The sequence below is a fragment of the Triturus cristatus genome, chromosome 3_1 (genome assembly GCF_964204655.1).
Source record: "Triturus cristatus chromosome 3_1, aTriCri1.1, whole genome shotgun sequence".
Classification (NCBI taxonomy): domain Eukaryota; kingdom Metazoa; phylum Chordata; class Amphibia; order Caudata; family Salamandridae; genus Triturus; species Triturus cristatus.
In genome coordinates, this window is record NC_140583.1 from 361,905,263 (window position 1) to 361,924,037 (window position 18,775).

General features: G+C 44.0%; 1 protein-coding gene across 2 annotated transcripts in view; it reads right to left on the minus strand.

The window, feature by feature from the left end:
- The window catches only part of TEX9 (testis expressed 9), a 448,029-nt gene that overhangs the window by 258,929 nt on the left and 170,325 nt on the right, over window positions 1–18,775 (minus strand). For both annotated transcript variants that reach the window (XM_085644128.1, XM_085644127.1), the window contains exon 6: window positions 16,708–16,832. In XM_085644128.1, the coding sequence (XP_085500254.1) occupies window positions 16,708–16,832 (125 nt within the window). The remainder of the gene's footprint in view (window positions 1–16,707; window positions 16,833–18,775) is intronic.

The window sequence follows — 18,775 nt, forward strand, 5'->3', positions numbered from 1 at the left end:
TAAATAAACACGAGCCTTGCTCCGAGCACGGTCCCCCCCCGCCCGTGGCACTCCGACCACAGGGCCCCGTCTCCTGGTACTGCCCAGGGACAGGGCCGGGGCGAGGGGGCAATCCGGCAACTCACCGCTAATATTCGGAGTTCCCCAGCAAGGCAACGACGACGACCCCCGCGAAACGACGCTGCATCCGATTCGTCGTCACAAAAGGCGAGGTGGGCGACAAAGAGGTCGCCAGTGAGGGTGGGGGAAGGCTAAATAGCCTTCCCCTCACACCTGGGCCCGGAAGTGACGCGCCTTTCGCGTCACTTCCGGCCCCTGACACGGAGGGGGGCACAAAAAGGATCCCTGCCCCCGCCCCCCCCCCGAAGTAGGGAGTGGGGAGGGGTGACCGGGGCCCCGGGGCCACTAAGGCGCCGACCGCCGAGTGGCCCCCTGCGGGTTCCGCGGTCAGCGGCAGCTCCTCGTTTCTTCGCTCGCCGTCTCTCTGCTCCTCGTCTCTTCGCTCGCCGTCTCTCTGCTCCTCGTCTCTTCGCTCGCCGTCTTTCTCTGCACTTTCTCCTCCTCCGGTATCGCCGCCACACACAGCTTCGTCCTTCAGCCTCTTTTCTCCTCCTCCGTTGATGACGTCAGGTGCTCTTTCCGGCTGTCCTCGGCTGCAGCTAGACCGCTAACCTCTTCCCGTACGACGCTGTCTGTTGGGAGTTTCCGGTCGTTTCCGTTCCCGTCTTCTTCACATGGTGGCACTGGGGTGGTGACGCAGCTTTGGGCTCCATCTAGTGAAAGATGTGTAAGCCACTATTAGAGAAGTGGTGGGATACAGACCTAGCTGTTACGTTGTTTGGCATGCGACCTGAGGATTGGTAAGAAGACAATGGAAACTGATATATTAATTCCTATTGATAACCCGTCTCAAAGTTGCGAAATTTTGCATGCAAACAACTGTCCCTAAATGCCACACATGGTGTTGGTAGGTATGGGAGATAATGGCGGTGAAAAAACTCTCAACACACATCAGCACTTCCAGAGAGATCTTCACAGGAACGAGGCAGCTGGTGCTGGACTTAATGGAAAAGGAACAACGTGAAACAACATACCCTCGTAGGCTCAGAATAATCTGGCTACTTGACAGAGGGGGAGGCACACTTAAAAGGAAACCAATGGGCTTATTGTGGACGATTGTAAATGTAATATGTGTAAATGTGAATTGAATTTTGTGTGAGGGATATGCTACTTAGCGGCTGGTTTATTATTTGGGGTAATTGATTGTTGCATACAATGTTGAATTGCATTTGATAGAAGGTGTAGGAAGTAAAATGCAGAGGGAACTGGGTCCCCATACAAAATTAACAATGTAACTTGTAAGACTGAATGCTAATAAAAAGTATTTGGAAAAAAGTTACTTTCACCACTGACTTAGATTTTTAAAACCAAGAGTTAACAAAGCCAATAGGTCAGGCCTTTGTAATGCATTCTGATGCTGTGCAGTATGGCTAAAGTAAAAAAAAACAAAAAAAAGCTCGGTTTAGTTACAAAACTGATTTGGAAGTACAACTAAAATGAAAATAAAACGCTCAAAACATTTGCTGATTTTTTTTAAGCGAACCGGGAAGCGGAAGCAACGTGTGGCTTTGCCGAAACAACACAGGGGAGGGTCGCTGAAGCAACATGGTGATTGGGTAAAGTAAAGGAGGGTACAGGTGGTGGAGGAAGCCACAACAGGGAGAAAGAAGGAGTGCACGGGTGTAGGGGGGGGGGGGAGCAATGGGGAGAAGCACACAGGCAAGCGCAACAGTAAGGTGGTTGGGGAGAAGGACAAGGGTATACAGAGCATTACGGAATGCAGAGGGGAGACTTTCATGAGGGAGACCGCTTGAGAAAACTTGAACTCTTGTGGAGGCGTTCAAAGCTGGGCCTCTAGTTGTTAGAGGTATGCACCCTGTCCAAGTAGAGACAAAAATGCTAGTCATGGTAAGTCAGATACACACTGAAAGATTACTTGTGCTCAACCTCTGGTAGCTTAGGCACAGAGCAGTCAGGCTAATCTAAAGAGGCAATGTAAAAAGCATTTGTGCACAACACACACAGTAAAAACACCACAACAATACCGCACACCAGTTTAGAAACAGATTATTACAGTCTTAACAAAAGACAAAACGACAAAAATCCAATAAGTAGAAGTCCAAATATGAATTTGTAAGGAATAACCGTCAAAACAGCGTTCATAAGCGAATAGCGCTTAAGGGGTTACAAAATGGTTGCGCTGGACCAGGACAAAGTCAAGAGTACAGGCTGTACGCGATGAAGCACAGGCCGGCTACAGGACCCGCGGAGAGCCTTCTCAGCAAAGAGACTTAACCCGTGTTGCAGCGCTAAATGCGGGGTGCGATGCGTTGATGCTCTCCACACAGCTGAAGTGGCACCTGATTTCTCCACGCAGTAGTTGCAATGCATCAGTTCCGTGGAGAAAGTGTTGATTCTGGAATGCGGCAGTTCCTAATACTATGAGCCAGGTTAATCCACGCTGGAGGCAATGCATCAATCTTCTCCAGGCAGTGGCAGCAGACTCTGCAGCAGCTTTGTTGCATTGATTCCGATCTCGCAGCAGGTGATGGGTCAGTTCCGAATGGCGCAACAGCATTGATGAACAGGTTCTTGCAGATGCAGCACTTTAAACTCGCTTTCAAGGGCCCTGGTCTGTATTTGCAACACTTGGCAGAACAAGACTTACAGCAAGTAAAATCCAGGTGCTGAGTCGAATATGAAAATCCCTGGGACTTCAGCAAGAGGAGGCAAGCAAACAAGCCCTTGGAGAACCTGGGGTTAGGATGTAGACAACAGGTCCAGCTCTTCTCACTTCCAGGCAAGAAGCAGCAGGCCAACACAGCAAAGCAGTTTAGCAAAGTGGCAGTCCCTCCTACAGCACAGCAGCTCTTCTTCGTGGCAGAATGTCATTTGCTCCAACAGTGTTCTGAGTTGGTGGGGTAAGAGGCCTAGCACTTCTACCCAGTTTGGCCCTTGAAGGAGGGAGACTTCAAATAGATGCTCTGACAGGCACAAGGCCCTGCTGTTCCTGTCCTGGCTCCAGACTCACTACAGGGGTGTGTGAAACCCTTTGTGTGGGAACAGATCACAGCTCTTTCAGGTGTCAGTTCCTCCCTCCCATTCTGAGTCAGGATGGCACATCAACATGTAGATGGCTACTCAGTCACACCTACCTTTCCTTTGTGCGTCGCTGTCTAGAGGACGCCAGCTTTAAACCACCTAAGAAGTGTATTCCAGAGAAAGGCAGAAGGCACCATATGGTTACAGTAAGAAAATGTCGACTTTCTAAACGTCGCATTTTCTGAACTGCAATTTAAAAAACCAACTTCACCATAAGTTGTGTTTTTAAATTGTGAGTCCAGAAACCCCAAATTTGGTTTTCCTATATTTTCCCAATTGGGAAAGTGAGGGTTGTATAAAGAAAAGGGTTTCTTTCCCTTTCCACCTACGATAGTGGGTGTGCTGCCACCTGGCATACAGACGATTCCCCATCTTTTGCTGTTCTTAAAGGAGCCAGCTTTGTTCCAGAGGGGATACTTTTGTGTCTTTGAGTATATTTCTGGGAAGACGTATCCCTTAATCCTCTTCGTTGAGGACCTCACTACCCTCCTAGGGTTCCCACTCGGGAACCCCTAACTGTGTGTAAAAGGATATTTTCAGTTTTCTACATATTTAATTCACCACAAAAAGTCTATGAAGTACAACGGTAATACCTAAAATTATCCAAAAAAGTTCAGTTCTCCATAAACTGATGTAAAGATATATAAAGAAATTTCTCAACCCATTATCACTTTAATAAAGTGATAATAGGTATGGAATAAAAATAAAAGCACTTACCTATTTCTAAGGCCCTAACCCAGAACGCAGCGAAAGTGTACTAAAAACTACCTGGCTGCCCTCTACGTTTTGTAAAGACAGCTATTAGTCAATCACATACTGCCTTCTTATCGGCATCTAACACAGGACACTATATAACTAAGTATTTTAACACTTAAAACTTACACTATTTACAGCTACTACCGAAATTTACCATATACACCTCAATCGTATTTTCCGGCAACATTATATCAACATACGTTCACCCACTTTAACAGTATATCGGTGCCACACTCCACACGACCCCACTACAATGTATGCAATTACCTTCTATGTCACTTCACTCAACGTCATTCCACTATATGCCACTACACTCTAATCGAATGTATACTATTACAGTCTGCGCTACTCCATTCTACAACACTCCAGTCTACCCCACTCCATGGTACAGCTTTTGACTTTACACTATTCCACTGTATGCAACTCTGCTGTATGACACGACTATGCTATTCCCCTCTATGCCACTCCACGCCATTCTAAATCACTCCACTGTACAACACTCTGCTGTACACTATTACACTGTACACCACTCCAATAAACATCAAAACAGGGGAGAGGATGTAGCCTCGACCTCGAAGCTGGGGAACTGGGTTTGAGTCTCGGCAACCACGCTAAAACATCCTGTGATTCTGGGCAGATCACTTAATCTCTCCGTGCCTAACAAAAATTAATGTGTCCTTCTGTAACGAAACTGGTGCTTATGTAAAGCGCTCTGATATCCGATTTCTCGGGTCTAGTTCGCGCTATATAAAACACTAAACAAACAAAAAAACAAAAAACAATCATCACTTCACTGTATGCCACTCCACCGCGCTACGCTCAATACCACAACACTGTACGCAACTACACTGTAAGCCACTACAGTCTACCCCACTACACTCTAACACTCCATTCTACGGTATTCCACTCTATGTCACTCCATGCCATCCCATTTTTCGCCACTCCTGTCTACACTATTACACTGTGCCTCGCTCCACGCCGCTACACTGTACGCCTCTCCACTCCACTCTACGCTATATGCCACTCCAGTGTACGTGACTCCACTCCACATGCCACTCCACTCTAAGCTATACGCCACTCCACACCACTCAAGTGTACGTTATTACACTCTATGCCACTGTACGCCACTCCCTGCCCCTCCACTCTACGCTATTCCTCTGCATGTCACTCCATTATACGCCACTCCACTCTTTTCCACTGAAAGCCACACCACTGCACTATACCCTACTACACTTGATGCAATTCCACTCTATGCCACTACTCTCTACACCATGCCACTGTACCCCACTACAAACTACGCCACTCCATGCAACTACCCTGCACTCTGCTCCACTATACGCTATACCACTCTACGCCACAACACTCAGAGCTACTCTACTATACACAATTGCACTCTACTGTACACCATTCTACACTACGGTATGTTATTCCAGTTGATGCCTCTCCTCGGCACTCCACTGTACCCCACAGCACGCGATTCCACTGTATGCAACTCCACTCTACGTATTTGATTGTAAATGACTCTACTGTACACTATTGTACTCCACTGTACAGCACACCGCTGTACGCAACTCCATTGTACGCTATTATTACGCTATTATTGTACATAACACTGTAGTCCACTCAGTGGCACTCTACTCTATAGCAGTTTCCAAAACTCTACAACACATCAGTCTAATCCACTGTACCACACACCTTTCCACTCTACAACACTTTACTCCACTGTATGCTACTGTTGGAAAGAAGGTTATTAGTAGTGGTATATGCATCTACCACTGGCAAGAAGAACACTAACACAGTCTAGGGCTCAGAATAGCTCTCAGAATCACGCTCAAACCTTAGTAGCTTAGCTGCGAGCAGGCAGGCTTAACTTTAGAGACAGGTACGTAAAGCTTCTAAAAACACCAATTCAGTGACTTATTAAGACAACACACAATAGAAATCCCACCCCAATGTATAATTAGAAATATTTTTTATCTTTCAAATGACACCACAATGATACAAATCCAATGTAGGGAATCGGAGATATGAATATTTAAAATATGTAGCACTATATAGCACTTAGAAACTGATAGTGCCACCTGGGGACATCTGCATGCGCGTCACTGGGACAAAGAAAGTTTCAGACTGACCATGATGGAGTACTGCTCGGATAACCCTTGCAGTGGGCCTCGGTCAGGATTTTACCTTCCGACTGAGAAACTTTTCTGGAGCTTTTTCTGTCTGGCGTCCCTCAATGCTCTTCACTAGGCCGGGTTCTGTGAGGGTTCACCTGCTTGCTTTCCAGGGAGCTCCCAGTCAAACTCTGGCAGTCGAACCTCTAGAGCTTTTCCGCGGAACGAACCAGCAGGGCAGGCCGGCTTGCGTTTGAAGTTCACTGGCTTGGCTCTCGTGGTTGAGTTGGTCCCCCTCTGGAGTTTTTTTCCATAGTTGCTCCAAAATTCTGAAACTTCTTCCTGAAGTTCCTCTGGGGGTCCCAAAATGTCCAAAACACAATCCAAGGGTCTGGAATCTCCAAGATGGTTCATTGAAAGTTTGGGACTTCAGTTCCCACAATCCATTTGGACAAAACCCTCACAAATCCACTTGACACACTCCAGGCTGGGGATTCTTGGTGGGGATGGTCCTGGCGAGTTCTGTTAACCTGTAGCTTGCAGGGAGTCCACTCTTTATTACTCTTGAAACAAGGTATATCCAAAGGGCTATGGTTCCAGATAATGCAGCAGAAGCAGTCAGTCAGAATGCAGGGCCTGATGGTGCCAAACAAGTTTCCAGTTTGGTAAGCCTTCTTCCTCTTAGTTTCAAGCAGCCAATCTGAGAAGCTATGAACTTCTCACATATTTATTCAGGGCTCTCAGGGGTCAAGCAGGAAAGCACTACTGTCTATTGAGGTGCAGGACAACACCCCAGAGCATGACCACTTCCTCCAAAGTGTGGCATAAGCTTTCCCTAGAAAGCATAATTTCTCCAAAATTCAGTATGGCTGAATTTCCAACAGAGGAGCAAGAACTAGTTAAATCAACTTCCAGTATGGCTAATTTCCATAGCTCTCCTCCCCCTTCCATCTGAAAATTCCTGCCTTAAGCCTGTCATCTGGCTGAGGTAGAAGGCTGGGGGGCATATAGACCTGGTATTCTTTGCCTGTCCTATCCCCTTTTAAAGCGCCATGGTTTACGACCCCTGCTCTGGCATTCCTGTGTAGCAGAGCTCTCTTCTAAGAGATGTCCTCTCCCTGGGTGAGCCACTTATTGCTTCATCAAAGCAGCCTATCTAATCATCTTAACTCTGACCAATCAGGGGATGCCACAGGCTGAATTTTGGCTTACAGGCAAGAAAGTCTTATAACTTATTTTCTGTATATTTTAGGATAAAAACAAATAATAGCATATTGTCTGGATTTATCAATACCATTCTCCTAAGTCCTTAAATTATATTTTTTGTGAATTCCTAGAAATAGTTATTCATTAATAAACTATAGCTATGTTAATCTATGGGTCTTGGGATCTACAATGGGGAAACTGAAATGTACAATTTCTCCAACACGAGGGCCTATAAACAACTTTTAATGACCCTGCTTATATCTACAGGACTGCAACCCCTGAGTCACCTAGGGGAGACGTTAGGGGTTCTGAATATGCAAACATAGTGTAGATCCTTACTCCACAGTGCTCCTAGAACAAACTTCAAATTTGGGAAGCACTAGGGCATATAAAAGCAGTTTTATAAGGCCCCTTATCAGTAAACAACCCCCCCCCCCTCCTATCCCTGGGACACCTAGGTGAGACCCTGGGGGTACCTAATATGCTGAAAGTTTGTAGTTTATTACTTTTTAAAAGCCCTTACCACCAAAGTCAAGTTTGGGCACGATGACGTCAGGCTCTCAGCAGTGCACACATGCAAGTGCAGAAAGGCCGCAAGCCTCTAAACTGCTATGCCCTATTGTATACTAGGGACTTAAAAGGTATTTTTAATCCCCCTGTCCTATCATGTACTAGGGACTTATAGGGTAGGTCCTGCCTATTATATGTGTACCCTAACATATAGTGTATCCTCATTATATGTGTGTTTTTACTGTAACAGTGGCTGTTTTCAACATAGCACTGCCCTGAGCCTGCTCAGCAGAGCCCAGGGGATTCTCAGAGGCAGAAAAACCAGCATCCAGAGGTCTCAAATGGGGCAAAAGTGTGGGGGGGGGGCACTGCAAACAGGTCCTGATTGCCAACAGCTACATCAGTCCATTCTACTCCATTGCACGCTAATCCACTCTACGCTATGCCCGTCCACTGGACTCCACTCCACAACACTTTATCCCTCTCTATGGCACTGTGCAACACTCCACAAAATTCTACTCCACTCCAGGCAACTCCACTCCACAAGACTCTACTACCCTATGTGCCACTATACTGCACTGTACTCCACTCTATGCTCCTACACTACACTGTACAACCCTCTATTCCACGTTATACTGCTACACGCCACTATACAACACTTTCCAACACTGTACAACTCATCACACCACCGTGTGCCCAGGATCTACCTCATTATGAAGCATCTAACAGCCTTCAACTGTTCTCCTCACAATATCGAGTCCGCTAAATCCATTGGAATCACACTAGACAAACACTTGAATATGCAAAATCATATCAGCAATGCCACCAAGGGAGCTAAATACCAAATGAGTATACTAAGGAAACTCAAACCATTCCTACCACAGGACGACTTTAAGCTGGCGGTCCGAGCTTGTATCGCAGAGGCTAGACTACTGAAGCTCCATTCTTTGCGGTCTTCCTTAATACAATTTTGCCCCCGCTAAGGCCCACCCTTTTTTTTTTTCCCGAAAACCTTTATTGCACATAAAAACTAAATACAAACATGGGCCTACAACCACCAGGGCCGGCCGCTAATATATACATGTTCAACAACATCAAGGAAGCAATGGGCCCCCTGGGGCTCAGCCGAATTGACAAAGTACTAAGTGCACCTCAGACGTTATCAGGATACAGAAATTTTAGAAATACAAACAAAAAAAGAAAAAGAAAATAACACCAAAAAACAAGGCGGAAACCATCGAAAAGGGGGCGTCTAACCACGGCCGGGGGACCACACAGTACCAACTTCACCCTCGGGTGGTCAATGAGGATGATCAAGGGGGAGGTGGGGGCGACGGGAGAGCCACAACCATCTACAGGTGAAATGTAATAGTCCGGGAACCTCAGGATCAGGGGGACAAGGCAGCATCAGATGAGTCCACGAGGGGGGGTGTGCAGATGTTCCCTCGGTACGCGATCCACTGGGCCCAAATTCTACCCCACGCCCCCGGCTTACCCCGAGCCACATACACAGTCTTCTCTCTGCACATGCACCAATCCATGTTCTCCTTCCATACTGACACGGTGGGAGGCCGCCGGGAACCCCAAAGCTGTGTGATGTCCCTCTTAGCAACCATGTTCCCAAGGGCCGCCCACCGAGTCTGAGCCGCATTATAGTCGTTAGGCTCCCACACGATAAGCAAACATCGGCGAACCTCAGGCAACAGGGCGACCCCAGTGACACATTCCATGACAGCATGCACCCGGCGCCAATACTCCGCCACCTCACGGCACTCCCAGAGAACATGGAGAGGCCCACCCTTAATGCCGCGGCCAGACTGACAACCGATACAAAAATAAATGATCACATATCCCCAGCGCTAAAAACCTTAACTGGCTGGCCTGTCTGACTTATTAAGCCCTACATTTCAATACCCCCACATATCTGGCACAAAAGCTAGAGTTATCAGGGGGATGCAGACCTTCACGAAGTGAAAGGGCACTGCTACTGAAACCATGGATTTTCCATAAAAGAGAATGAGCTACAGAGCCTTCTTGGGCTTCACGCCGAAGATATGGAACTCTCTGTCACCAGATGTCCGGTGAATCTCATCTACCGCTTCATTAAAAAAAGAAGTGAAAACAATACTAATGAACAAGTTTCTGCCCCAAGATAATTTAGGTTCTATGGTTTACTTACCTGCCCACTAGTTGGATGCCCTGAATGACCACTACGTTGATGTGCAGCCATGAATTCCAGCTTTACCGTGCATTTACCATATATTTAACAAATGTCTTTTCTTACAACTGTATCCTACCTACCCTATATGGTGAAGCGCTCTGATGCCCTCTAGGGTCTTGTTCGCACTATACAAAACATTATAAATATATAAATAAATTCTGTGCAACACGCCACTCCAATCTAGAACACTCAACTTTACATTACGTCTGGCCACTCTAGTGCACTCCATGCCACTGCACTATACAACACTTCATTGCACTCTATGATACTACACTACAAGCTACGCCATGACACTAAACTTTACTGTAAGAATTAAAGGTTAAGCCTCTGTAATAGTTACAAAAAGTTTATTTATTCTTTCTCTTTAAGCCAAACAAACTATAAAAACATTAGAAATGCTAGTTATAACTTAAATTTATACTTAAAACACCAACTTTAAATCACTGCAACTATTTATTCTTTCTATACAAACAAAACAAAGTACACCAATTTTAGAAATTCTAATCATCTATTTATACCTTATATTTAACATTCACGCAGCACCTTCAAATTACTAGAAGTTGCGCACCTCCGTACATAGTGTTGCCACATAACTCGCCACAATACATCAACTATAACTAGCACACTCTACCAGGCACTGTGCTCTCACAAATAATGGGATTTATGATTGGGGCTTCAAGGTTTTATGGTATTTTTAAAAAAAACATTTCTGTCTGTATTTATCCAGATTTATTTTTGGGTCATTTTATTTATTTATCCACATTTATTTTTGTAGTGAGCAAAAGACGATGCTGCAGCTAGTATTTTTTCACATTTATTTATATAGACAATGCACACTTGGACTCGGTTGTTATAGGTATATATATATATATATATATATGACGACGCCGTGTCTTGTGCTGCAAAATAGATTTATTCGTCACCTGCTGGACGCGTTTCGCCTGACCTGCAGGCTTGCTCACCAACAGTTTAAATAAAGTTTACTCGCCATTTTAAAATGTGCCACAACCTAAACAGAGGTCACATGATGAACTACGTACACAGTGTGCTGGAAAAAATACTCATAGTTTGTCTACTATCATTATAAATAAATTCAAGCTTCTTTTCTACAATTTGCAATACATCCAAATTGTCAGTCTCAATTGTGTAGGTACACCTCAAATAAATTTGTTCTCATAATTAATCATTAAATAAAAAATGTTAAATACATTATTATATGCAAAACCAAGCGTGTTCGTATCTGCACACTATGCTCTAAAGATTCCAAGCCCCAGTGGGCAACGATTGATAAGGTTACCGTTGATCATAACATCCTACAATGACTCGAAAAATCAACTTATTTGTACAACGGCTAGTGCCTATTGTATCATAAACCAACACTTGGTAAATGCCAAAATTTATACGAACATATTCCGGCTGATCTATATATATTGATTACATATTGTATTGCAGTTAATACAGCCCACGTGGGCAATAATTAATAAAATTATCTACAGTCTTTTTGTAACTCTAGTGATGTGTGATTCCCTCATAACACCTAACAAAATTAATTGTGTCTAATGTGAAAAAAATTTGAAAAAAATAGTTAAAAAACAGTAAAGGTAAGTGCTTGTTTTTCGGAATCCTGATTCATTTACAGATGTGTATATAAATCTTCTTCTACATTTAATCCTGCAGGAATTTTGCAGTTTAATTTTATTATGTACATAGATTCTAATCTTCTCAACTGCTTCTCACTGTTTCCCCCTCTCTCATTCAGTCTCACTGCATCTATCACATAATAGGATAAACCCGCTATGTTTTTTTGGTGATGTCGTTCAAAATGGCGTGCCACTGTAATCAATATATATAGATCAGCCGGAATATGTTCGTATAAATTTTGGCATTTACCAAGTGTTGGTTTATGATACAATAGGCACTAGCCGTTGTACAAATAAGTTGATATTTCGAGTCATTGTAGGATGTTATGATCAACGGTAACCTTATCAATTGTTGCCCACTGGGGCTTGGAATCTTTAGAACATAGTGTGCAGATACGAACACGCTTGGTTTTGCATATAATAATGTATTTAACATTTTTTATTTAATGATTAATTATGAGAACAAATTTATTTGAGGTGTACCTACACAATTTAGACTGACAATTTGGATGTATTGCAAATTGTAGAAAAGAAGCTTGAATTTATTTATAATGATAGTAGACAAAAACTACGAGTCTTTTTTCCAGCACACTGTGTATGTAGTTCATCATGTGACCTCTGTTTAAGTTGTGGCACATTTAAAAATGGCGAGTAAACTTTATTTAAACTGTTTGTGAGCAAGCCTGCAGGTCAGGCGAAACGCGTCCAGCAGCTGACGAATAAATCTATTTTGCAGCACAAGACACGGCGTCGTCATTCCTTACTAAGGAATTTTGGTGGCAATATATATATATATATAGATAGATAGATAGATAGATAGATAGATAGATAGATAGATAGATAGATAGATAGATAGATAGATATAGATATATATTTCTCAAATTAAACACTAAACATTGACTTGAAAACGTTGCCATTGTAGGACAAGAACAGATGTATTTCAAGAGAGTTTGAGGACATTCGGGATGTTTCTGGTTTGTTTTTGCCTTTATGCCTTCTGGTCTCCAGACGTTAGTACAAACTATCCAGAGTACTGCTGACGAGGGAGTCCCTATGTTCCAATTATCCATATGGCAAGTACAGCTTAACCCTGGTTAGGACTTCTGTTCGACAACTTTATCAACGGTTAACACCCTTCACTTCAGAGCAAAAATAGTCCACGGAACAGCATGCAAGTGGCCCCTTGTCGCTTGTACCCGTTACTTGAGCCTGCATTTCACTTTAAGTGATTTGCCCAGAATCACAGGATGGCTAAGTCAACACCGAGACTTAAATTGTACTTTCAGTCCTCTCATTTCTTCATGTTCATCTTGAATGGTTACCTTTTGGTTGGGGAGGGGTTTTGCCAAAGAAAATAACGTTTATGTTTGTTTTACATCGTTATGCATTTTTGCCTCTTTTGTGTAGCTCACACCAAAGGCATTGAAGCCCTTTACATGAACACCAGTCTGATTATACATGGTCACTCTAATTTTTACAGGCACCGGTAAATCAAGTTTTTTGCTCAAGATCACAGGGTGGTGAGCTGACGCAGAGACTTGGGCCTGGTTACTCACTTCAAGATAAATAAGAGTGATGCCTATGAAGGCCCCGTCGAATAGGCGTGACCAAATGAGAGAGCCCTACTTGCCTATGCCCTTAAGCCGTCCCTTAGTGGCAACAGTGTGAAGTTATTAAGAACTCCAGTAGAGGAAAGACACTGCGTAGGACTCGTAGCCAGAAGGGATTTTTTTGTGGTGATGCTAGAGAGGTGTTGAAGATAACCTCTACTGCTAAAACAATTTTTGAGTGGCTTGGGACAGTACCCTGCATTATCATTGTTGGCACAGTCACTCGAGGTAATATAATAATTACCTTTAAAGTCCTTGAGAACTTACCCTGAATAGGAATGGTAAAGTTACTGAGAGGTCACCATCTACCTCCTCTGACATCATGATGACCCTTCTCGTATCGCACTGTGCCCCTTGCACTCGACTTTGAGAATTTTCCGGGTTGCAAGTTTCCTTAGTGTCTATTACATGGCCGTGACATCACTATGCCTGACTCTGTGATGGCCAATGCCCACTCTGATTTTTGAATGTCCTGGGGTCCCCGCCTCACTTACCCATGGTGCTCCTTCCCTTTCCTTTATAGCTATCCACACAGGCACTGACTCCAGAGAAAGAGCCAGTTAATTCCAGCCTAAACAGCCAAGTGTGTGTATTCATAAAAGCCGATCAGCGCTCCTGGCCTGCTGCTGTCTGGGCGGTAGAGGCTCACAGAAAAATCAGACTCGCTCAGCAGGGGAGTGCTTAGGGAGATGTAGAGGGGAGAATAGTCTTCAGGAGATTCCAGCAGCAGTTTCAGATTTGTTTCTGCAGCCCCTGTGCACCCCAGACACGGATAGACACATAGCTGGTTTGTCAGTATTTTTCCGTCTCTATTTATAAATACAGACAAAGAAAATAATGTTTTCCGCCTGCATATATATGTAAAATCCGTTTAAACGGAAAACCAGGAGCCTTATTTATAACGTCATAAGTATTATTACCAATGCTCTTATTTCACATGGTTTAAGTGATTAATATGTAAGGGTACAACCAGCACATGGAAAAGGTATGCGTTATAGCTAATGTACAGCGGCGAGTGACGCGACAACACTGTATTTAGGTTTAATCGGTTTAGTAAGTAAAGTACAGGAAATCCCACCTACAGAAGGTCTTCCTCCAGAAGGCCTTTTATAGGCCTAACCTGTGAAAAAATTATTTCTTTGTTTCCTGCATACTCGACTCCCAATTTAGCAGAAAATTCCATGGAGACCTTAAGACTTTTTGCTATCATAGCCTGCTTGACTTACAGTAGGGCTTTTTTCCTCTCCAGCATAACAGGAGGCAGGTATGGGGAAAATAACAAAGCTGATCACCCAGCCACATTTTTTTCCTCAGGCTAGCCTCATGAAGGATGTGCTCTCACTATTCCACAGAAGTTCTTGATACCATCACAATGCCACCCACTATCACATTTTGGGACTGTGCGTCTATGAGACATTCCCTGCTCATCCGCACTCTTCAGCACCACTAAGTATGGCCGCAGCTCTAGTACAATAGAAGGGTCATCAGGAAACTCTGCTCCAGGACTTCTCAGACTCCAAAATCTCCATAACCCCTGGTGCTGTCCCCCTCAACCTGTCAGCCAGGGGTGTGGCAGCAGGGCATCACCACAAGCACTGCAGACATGCATAGATTGCACTTAGTTACGTGCAGGCCAGGAGGACCCCAAGCAGTCTCAGGAGATCTGCACCGGCACTCCCACTCCAATCTGCACAACCCCAAGAGCACACCATCAGGCGCAGCCACCAGGAAGCGAGTGGTGGCACCTCAGGTCATCTGTCACCAGCAAGGTGCAGCGATCCATTTGGGAGCCCAACAGATCACAAGCCATCTTGGTCCCAGCCGGCCTGCGCCAACAAATAAAGAATCTTTTTTTACATGAAACAGGAACCTTTTCTTGCCATGTGTTACTGCAGTCCTTTTAAACCACACCACAGAAAGAGCACAATAGAATTCACTGAAACTGTATATTTTTGTCAGACATGTGGGTGGAGTACATATACATTGTTGCTCACACATGACATTTAACCCCCAAACCACGAGTGCCTTCCTTGTGCCATCTAATATGGCCTTACAGAGAAATAACAGAAAAATTACATAGCAAATTAAGTAAAACCAATGCACGGTATATCTAACTGGGGGAAGCAGACACACACAGTTCAACTTATTAGCAGTGGCATAAAGCAAATAATTCCCACAAAACCAGCCAGTAAATAGGTGGGGGACCACAATAAAAATGTAGTTCCTACTTACTATTGTCAATTTGGTTAATAACAAAATGACAGCATTTGAATTACAAACATTAGTAGAATGTATAACATTTTGGAGATTTTCTCTGGAAGGCAGAGTATCCACATATATGTTTTTCAATTGAGAAATACTATTTCTCATATTTTCTTAATTTTAAATTGCATTTTGCTATTGGTTTTTTTTCCTCAACATTTTTTTTAAATTTTGTGATTTGGAATCAGTGGACAGATATAAAGTCCATGTGTTTGAAGGTTATTTTCTCTACTTAACATTCACATTCCACTGAGAACGGTGAAGTGAAAAGCCTGATGCATTTTGAGATATTTGGCTTTTGCCTGGGTACAATCAGGAATAAATAGCATAATTTAAGAGAAGATCTCACTTTTTTTGGTGCAGGTTGTTGAGCAGCCTAGGCTGCCTAGCCCTTTTGCTACCAATACTAGCTGAAGCTATACTCAGCATTGTTCATGGTAATAGGTCAGTCTTAGGCAAGAGAGGATTTTGGCGGAAGGGAAAAAAGGATGCCATCTATTATGATAGCTGGTCACCTTCTTGTTTCTGCGTGATCTCTAAATGATCTTGTGATAGACTGGTTAGTAAAACTAAATGCTACGTGATTCAGCAAACAAGGCTGGTCTCGAAAAATCCCAGATATGAATGTGTCTGGCAAATGGCAAAATCTGTATTATTGAGTAAGCTAGAAGGGGCGAGACGTCTTTCTAATACAGCCAAAAAAAGATCACAATGTACATTGTTATTTTCTTACCTTTTACCCAAATAAATATTCTAGGCAGTTACAGAAGAATTGTACATCTGATATATATAGAAATACTTCAGAGCAATTCACAAATTATTAAATAGACACATTAAATGGTCACATTACTCAAAACAGGTATGGACCTAAAGACAGAATTTATCATTGTTTAAAGTTCATTCCAATGTTTATATTCAAACAACAAAGTAGATCAGACCTTCACATAATTTGCAAGAAAAAATACTACGATAATGTATTAAATAAAATACAGTGTAGGGCTGTGTGAGAGAAATGCTCTGTGCACACAAAATGAAGATTAAACGATATACTTACTAGAGGCCTAAATCTTGGGAATCTAAGTAAAGAGGATATCTGAAAAGCAATAAACACAGACTTCTTCCTCATTCTACAATAATAATCAGTTACCAGTGGAATAAAAAAAATCTGTGTTTGACGACTTTTCAAATAATAACACAATAAGCATAAATGTAGTCCTTTACTTTACCGGACTGTGTTTTTTTTCCCTTTGCTTGTAGATGGCGGTCTGTCAGTTAATGGTCTGGTTAAGTGAGGTTTGCCAGATTGTGGCCTGTTCTGAGTTGCTGACTTGGAACCAACTCTATCCTTATTCTGCAAACAAATCGTCATACATTATGACATATATCAAAATGCAAATTTTAAAATTGCTCTTTATTGGTTTTCAAACAAATTAAGTGGGCTGATATTTATCCAAGATATTTACATATCGACACACCTTTTCATTCAGGGCCGGTCTCAGTGATATATTGCGATCAATCATACACAAAGTATTTAGAGTCATTTTAACATTAGCAAACACTTTAAACAATATTTTCTTATGGCTTGATTTGCTTTTACATTATTCCATTTTGCTCTGGAAGTACATATATTTTTGTTTCACACTTTATTGCGTATAGGCCATATTTGTTGATATAATAATTGTGTGCTTATTTTCTTCGATCAGCTATATCATAGAGATAAAGAGGTTCATCTAGCTGTGTTATACCTTCAACATATGTTTGTGTTATCATTCCATCTTGTTTGTACATCTGTCTTACTTAATGTGCCCTCGTATTGTTAGGTTTTTGTAGAGCCGTTTAGGTATAGTCTCCTGTGTTTGATGTCTTCTCTGATCTGTAAACTTTCAGGAGGGTCTCCCATCAGTTTTCGCTGCTACTGCGAGAAGGACAGTGTCCAATGCGCTACATGCTGCCCCTCGCCCTCTCGGCTATGTCTGCCAGTGATTAAATCATTTTCCCCATTAGCCGATATTGCTACGTCTAGTAGCCATAACTTAATGTTAGATACTGTGGTTGCCTTCTATGCCATGGCTAACCTACTTGCAGATTTTGCCTAACTTTTGGGCTAAGGTACTTGCCCTAACAAGCATGCCTTTGGGGTACAAACTAGTTTTGTCAATAAATCCACAAATTCCCCAGACGTTTTAGTCACTGTGAACTTATTGTGCCCATCTGTGTCTTGCTCTAATTCCACCACTGTTTTTAATTTTCTTGTGCCTGCCTGTTCCTTTCGCCTCTGCTGCCCCTGCGGCCCCTCCCCCTTGGAATTCCCCCACCCTGGAATTCCCACGGTTCCACCTCCCAGCCTCTCCTCCCTCCCACCTCCCCTACTTAATGGCGGCCACTGCGCGGTCACGCAGCGGACGTGCGCAGCAGGCGCGCCACCGGCACACCAAAGGCAAGCCCGTCTGCGACCAGACTGTGGCCAGCACCAGGAAAACTGGACCTCCCTCTACCTATCGCTACGACACCACCACCCTCCTCGCACTCAACCCTGGAAGACTTAGGGAATGCCAACAGGCCTCCCTGAAAACGACCCACGGCCATTTCTCCTGCCTCCACTGCCGCCAGACTCTCACCGCCACCCCGGCCTCCAACATCGCCGACGCCAGCACCGGCGGCACCCTAAAATGCATCCTCCTCAACATACGCTCCATACACAAACACGCCATGGAAATCTGGAATCTACTCGAGACTCTCTCGCCCGACATCGCCTTCTTCACAGAGACCTGGACCAACGCATCCTCCACCCCCGACATCAGCACCGCCATCCCAGATGGATACAAGATCCAGAGAGGAAAGACCACCCCAACCACCCAGGAGGGGGCCTCGCCATCGCCCACAAGAGCACCCTCTGCCTCACCACCTCCAGAGAGACCTTCCCCTGCGCCGAACACCTGCACTTACAGGTCCAGACCACCCCCAAAGCCCCACTCCGAGGAACCCTCCCCGGCCCCCCAACACCCTTCGCCACCACCATCACCGACTTCATCGCACCCCACGCCATCTCCTAAACAAACTACATATTCATTAGAGACCTGAACTTCCACCTCAACAACCCCTAGCGACCCCAACTTCACTATCCTTCGTGACAACCTCACCAGCATCGGACTTAAACAACTAGTCAACACACTGACCCACAGAGCAGGCCACACCCTCGACCCCATTTTCGCGGCAGGAACAGCGTCCAATTTAGCCACACAATGCAGCCACCATGGACCGCCAACCAATGCATAAACATCGCCATCAACAAAC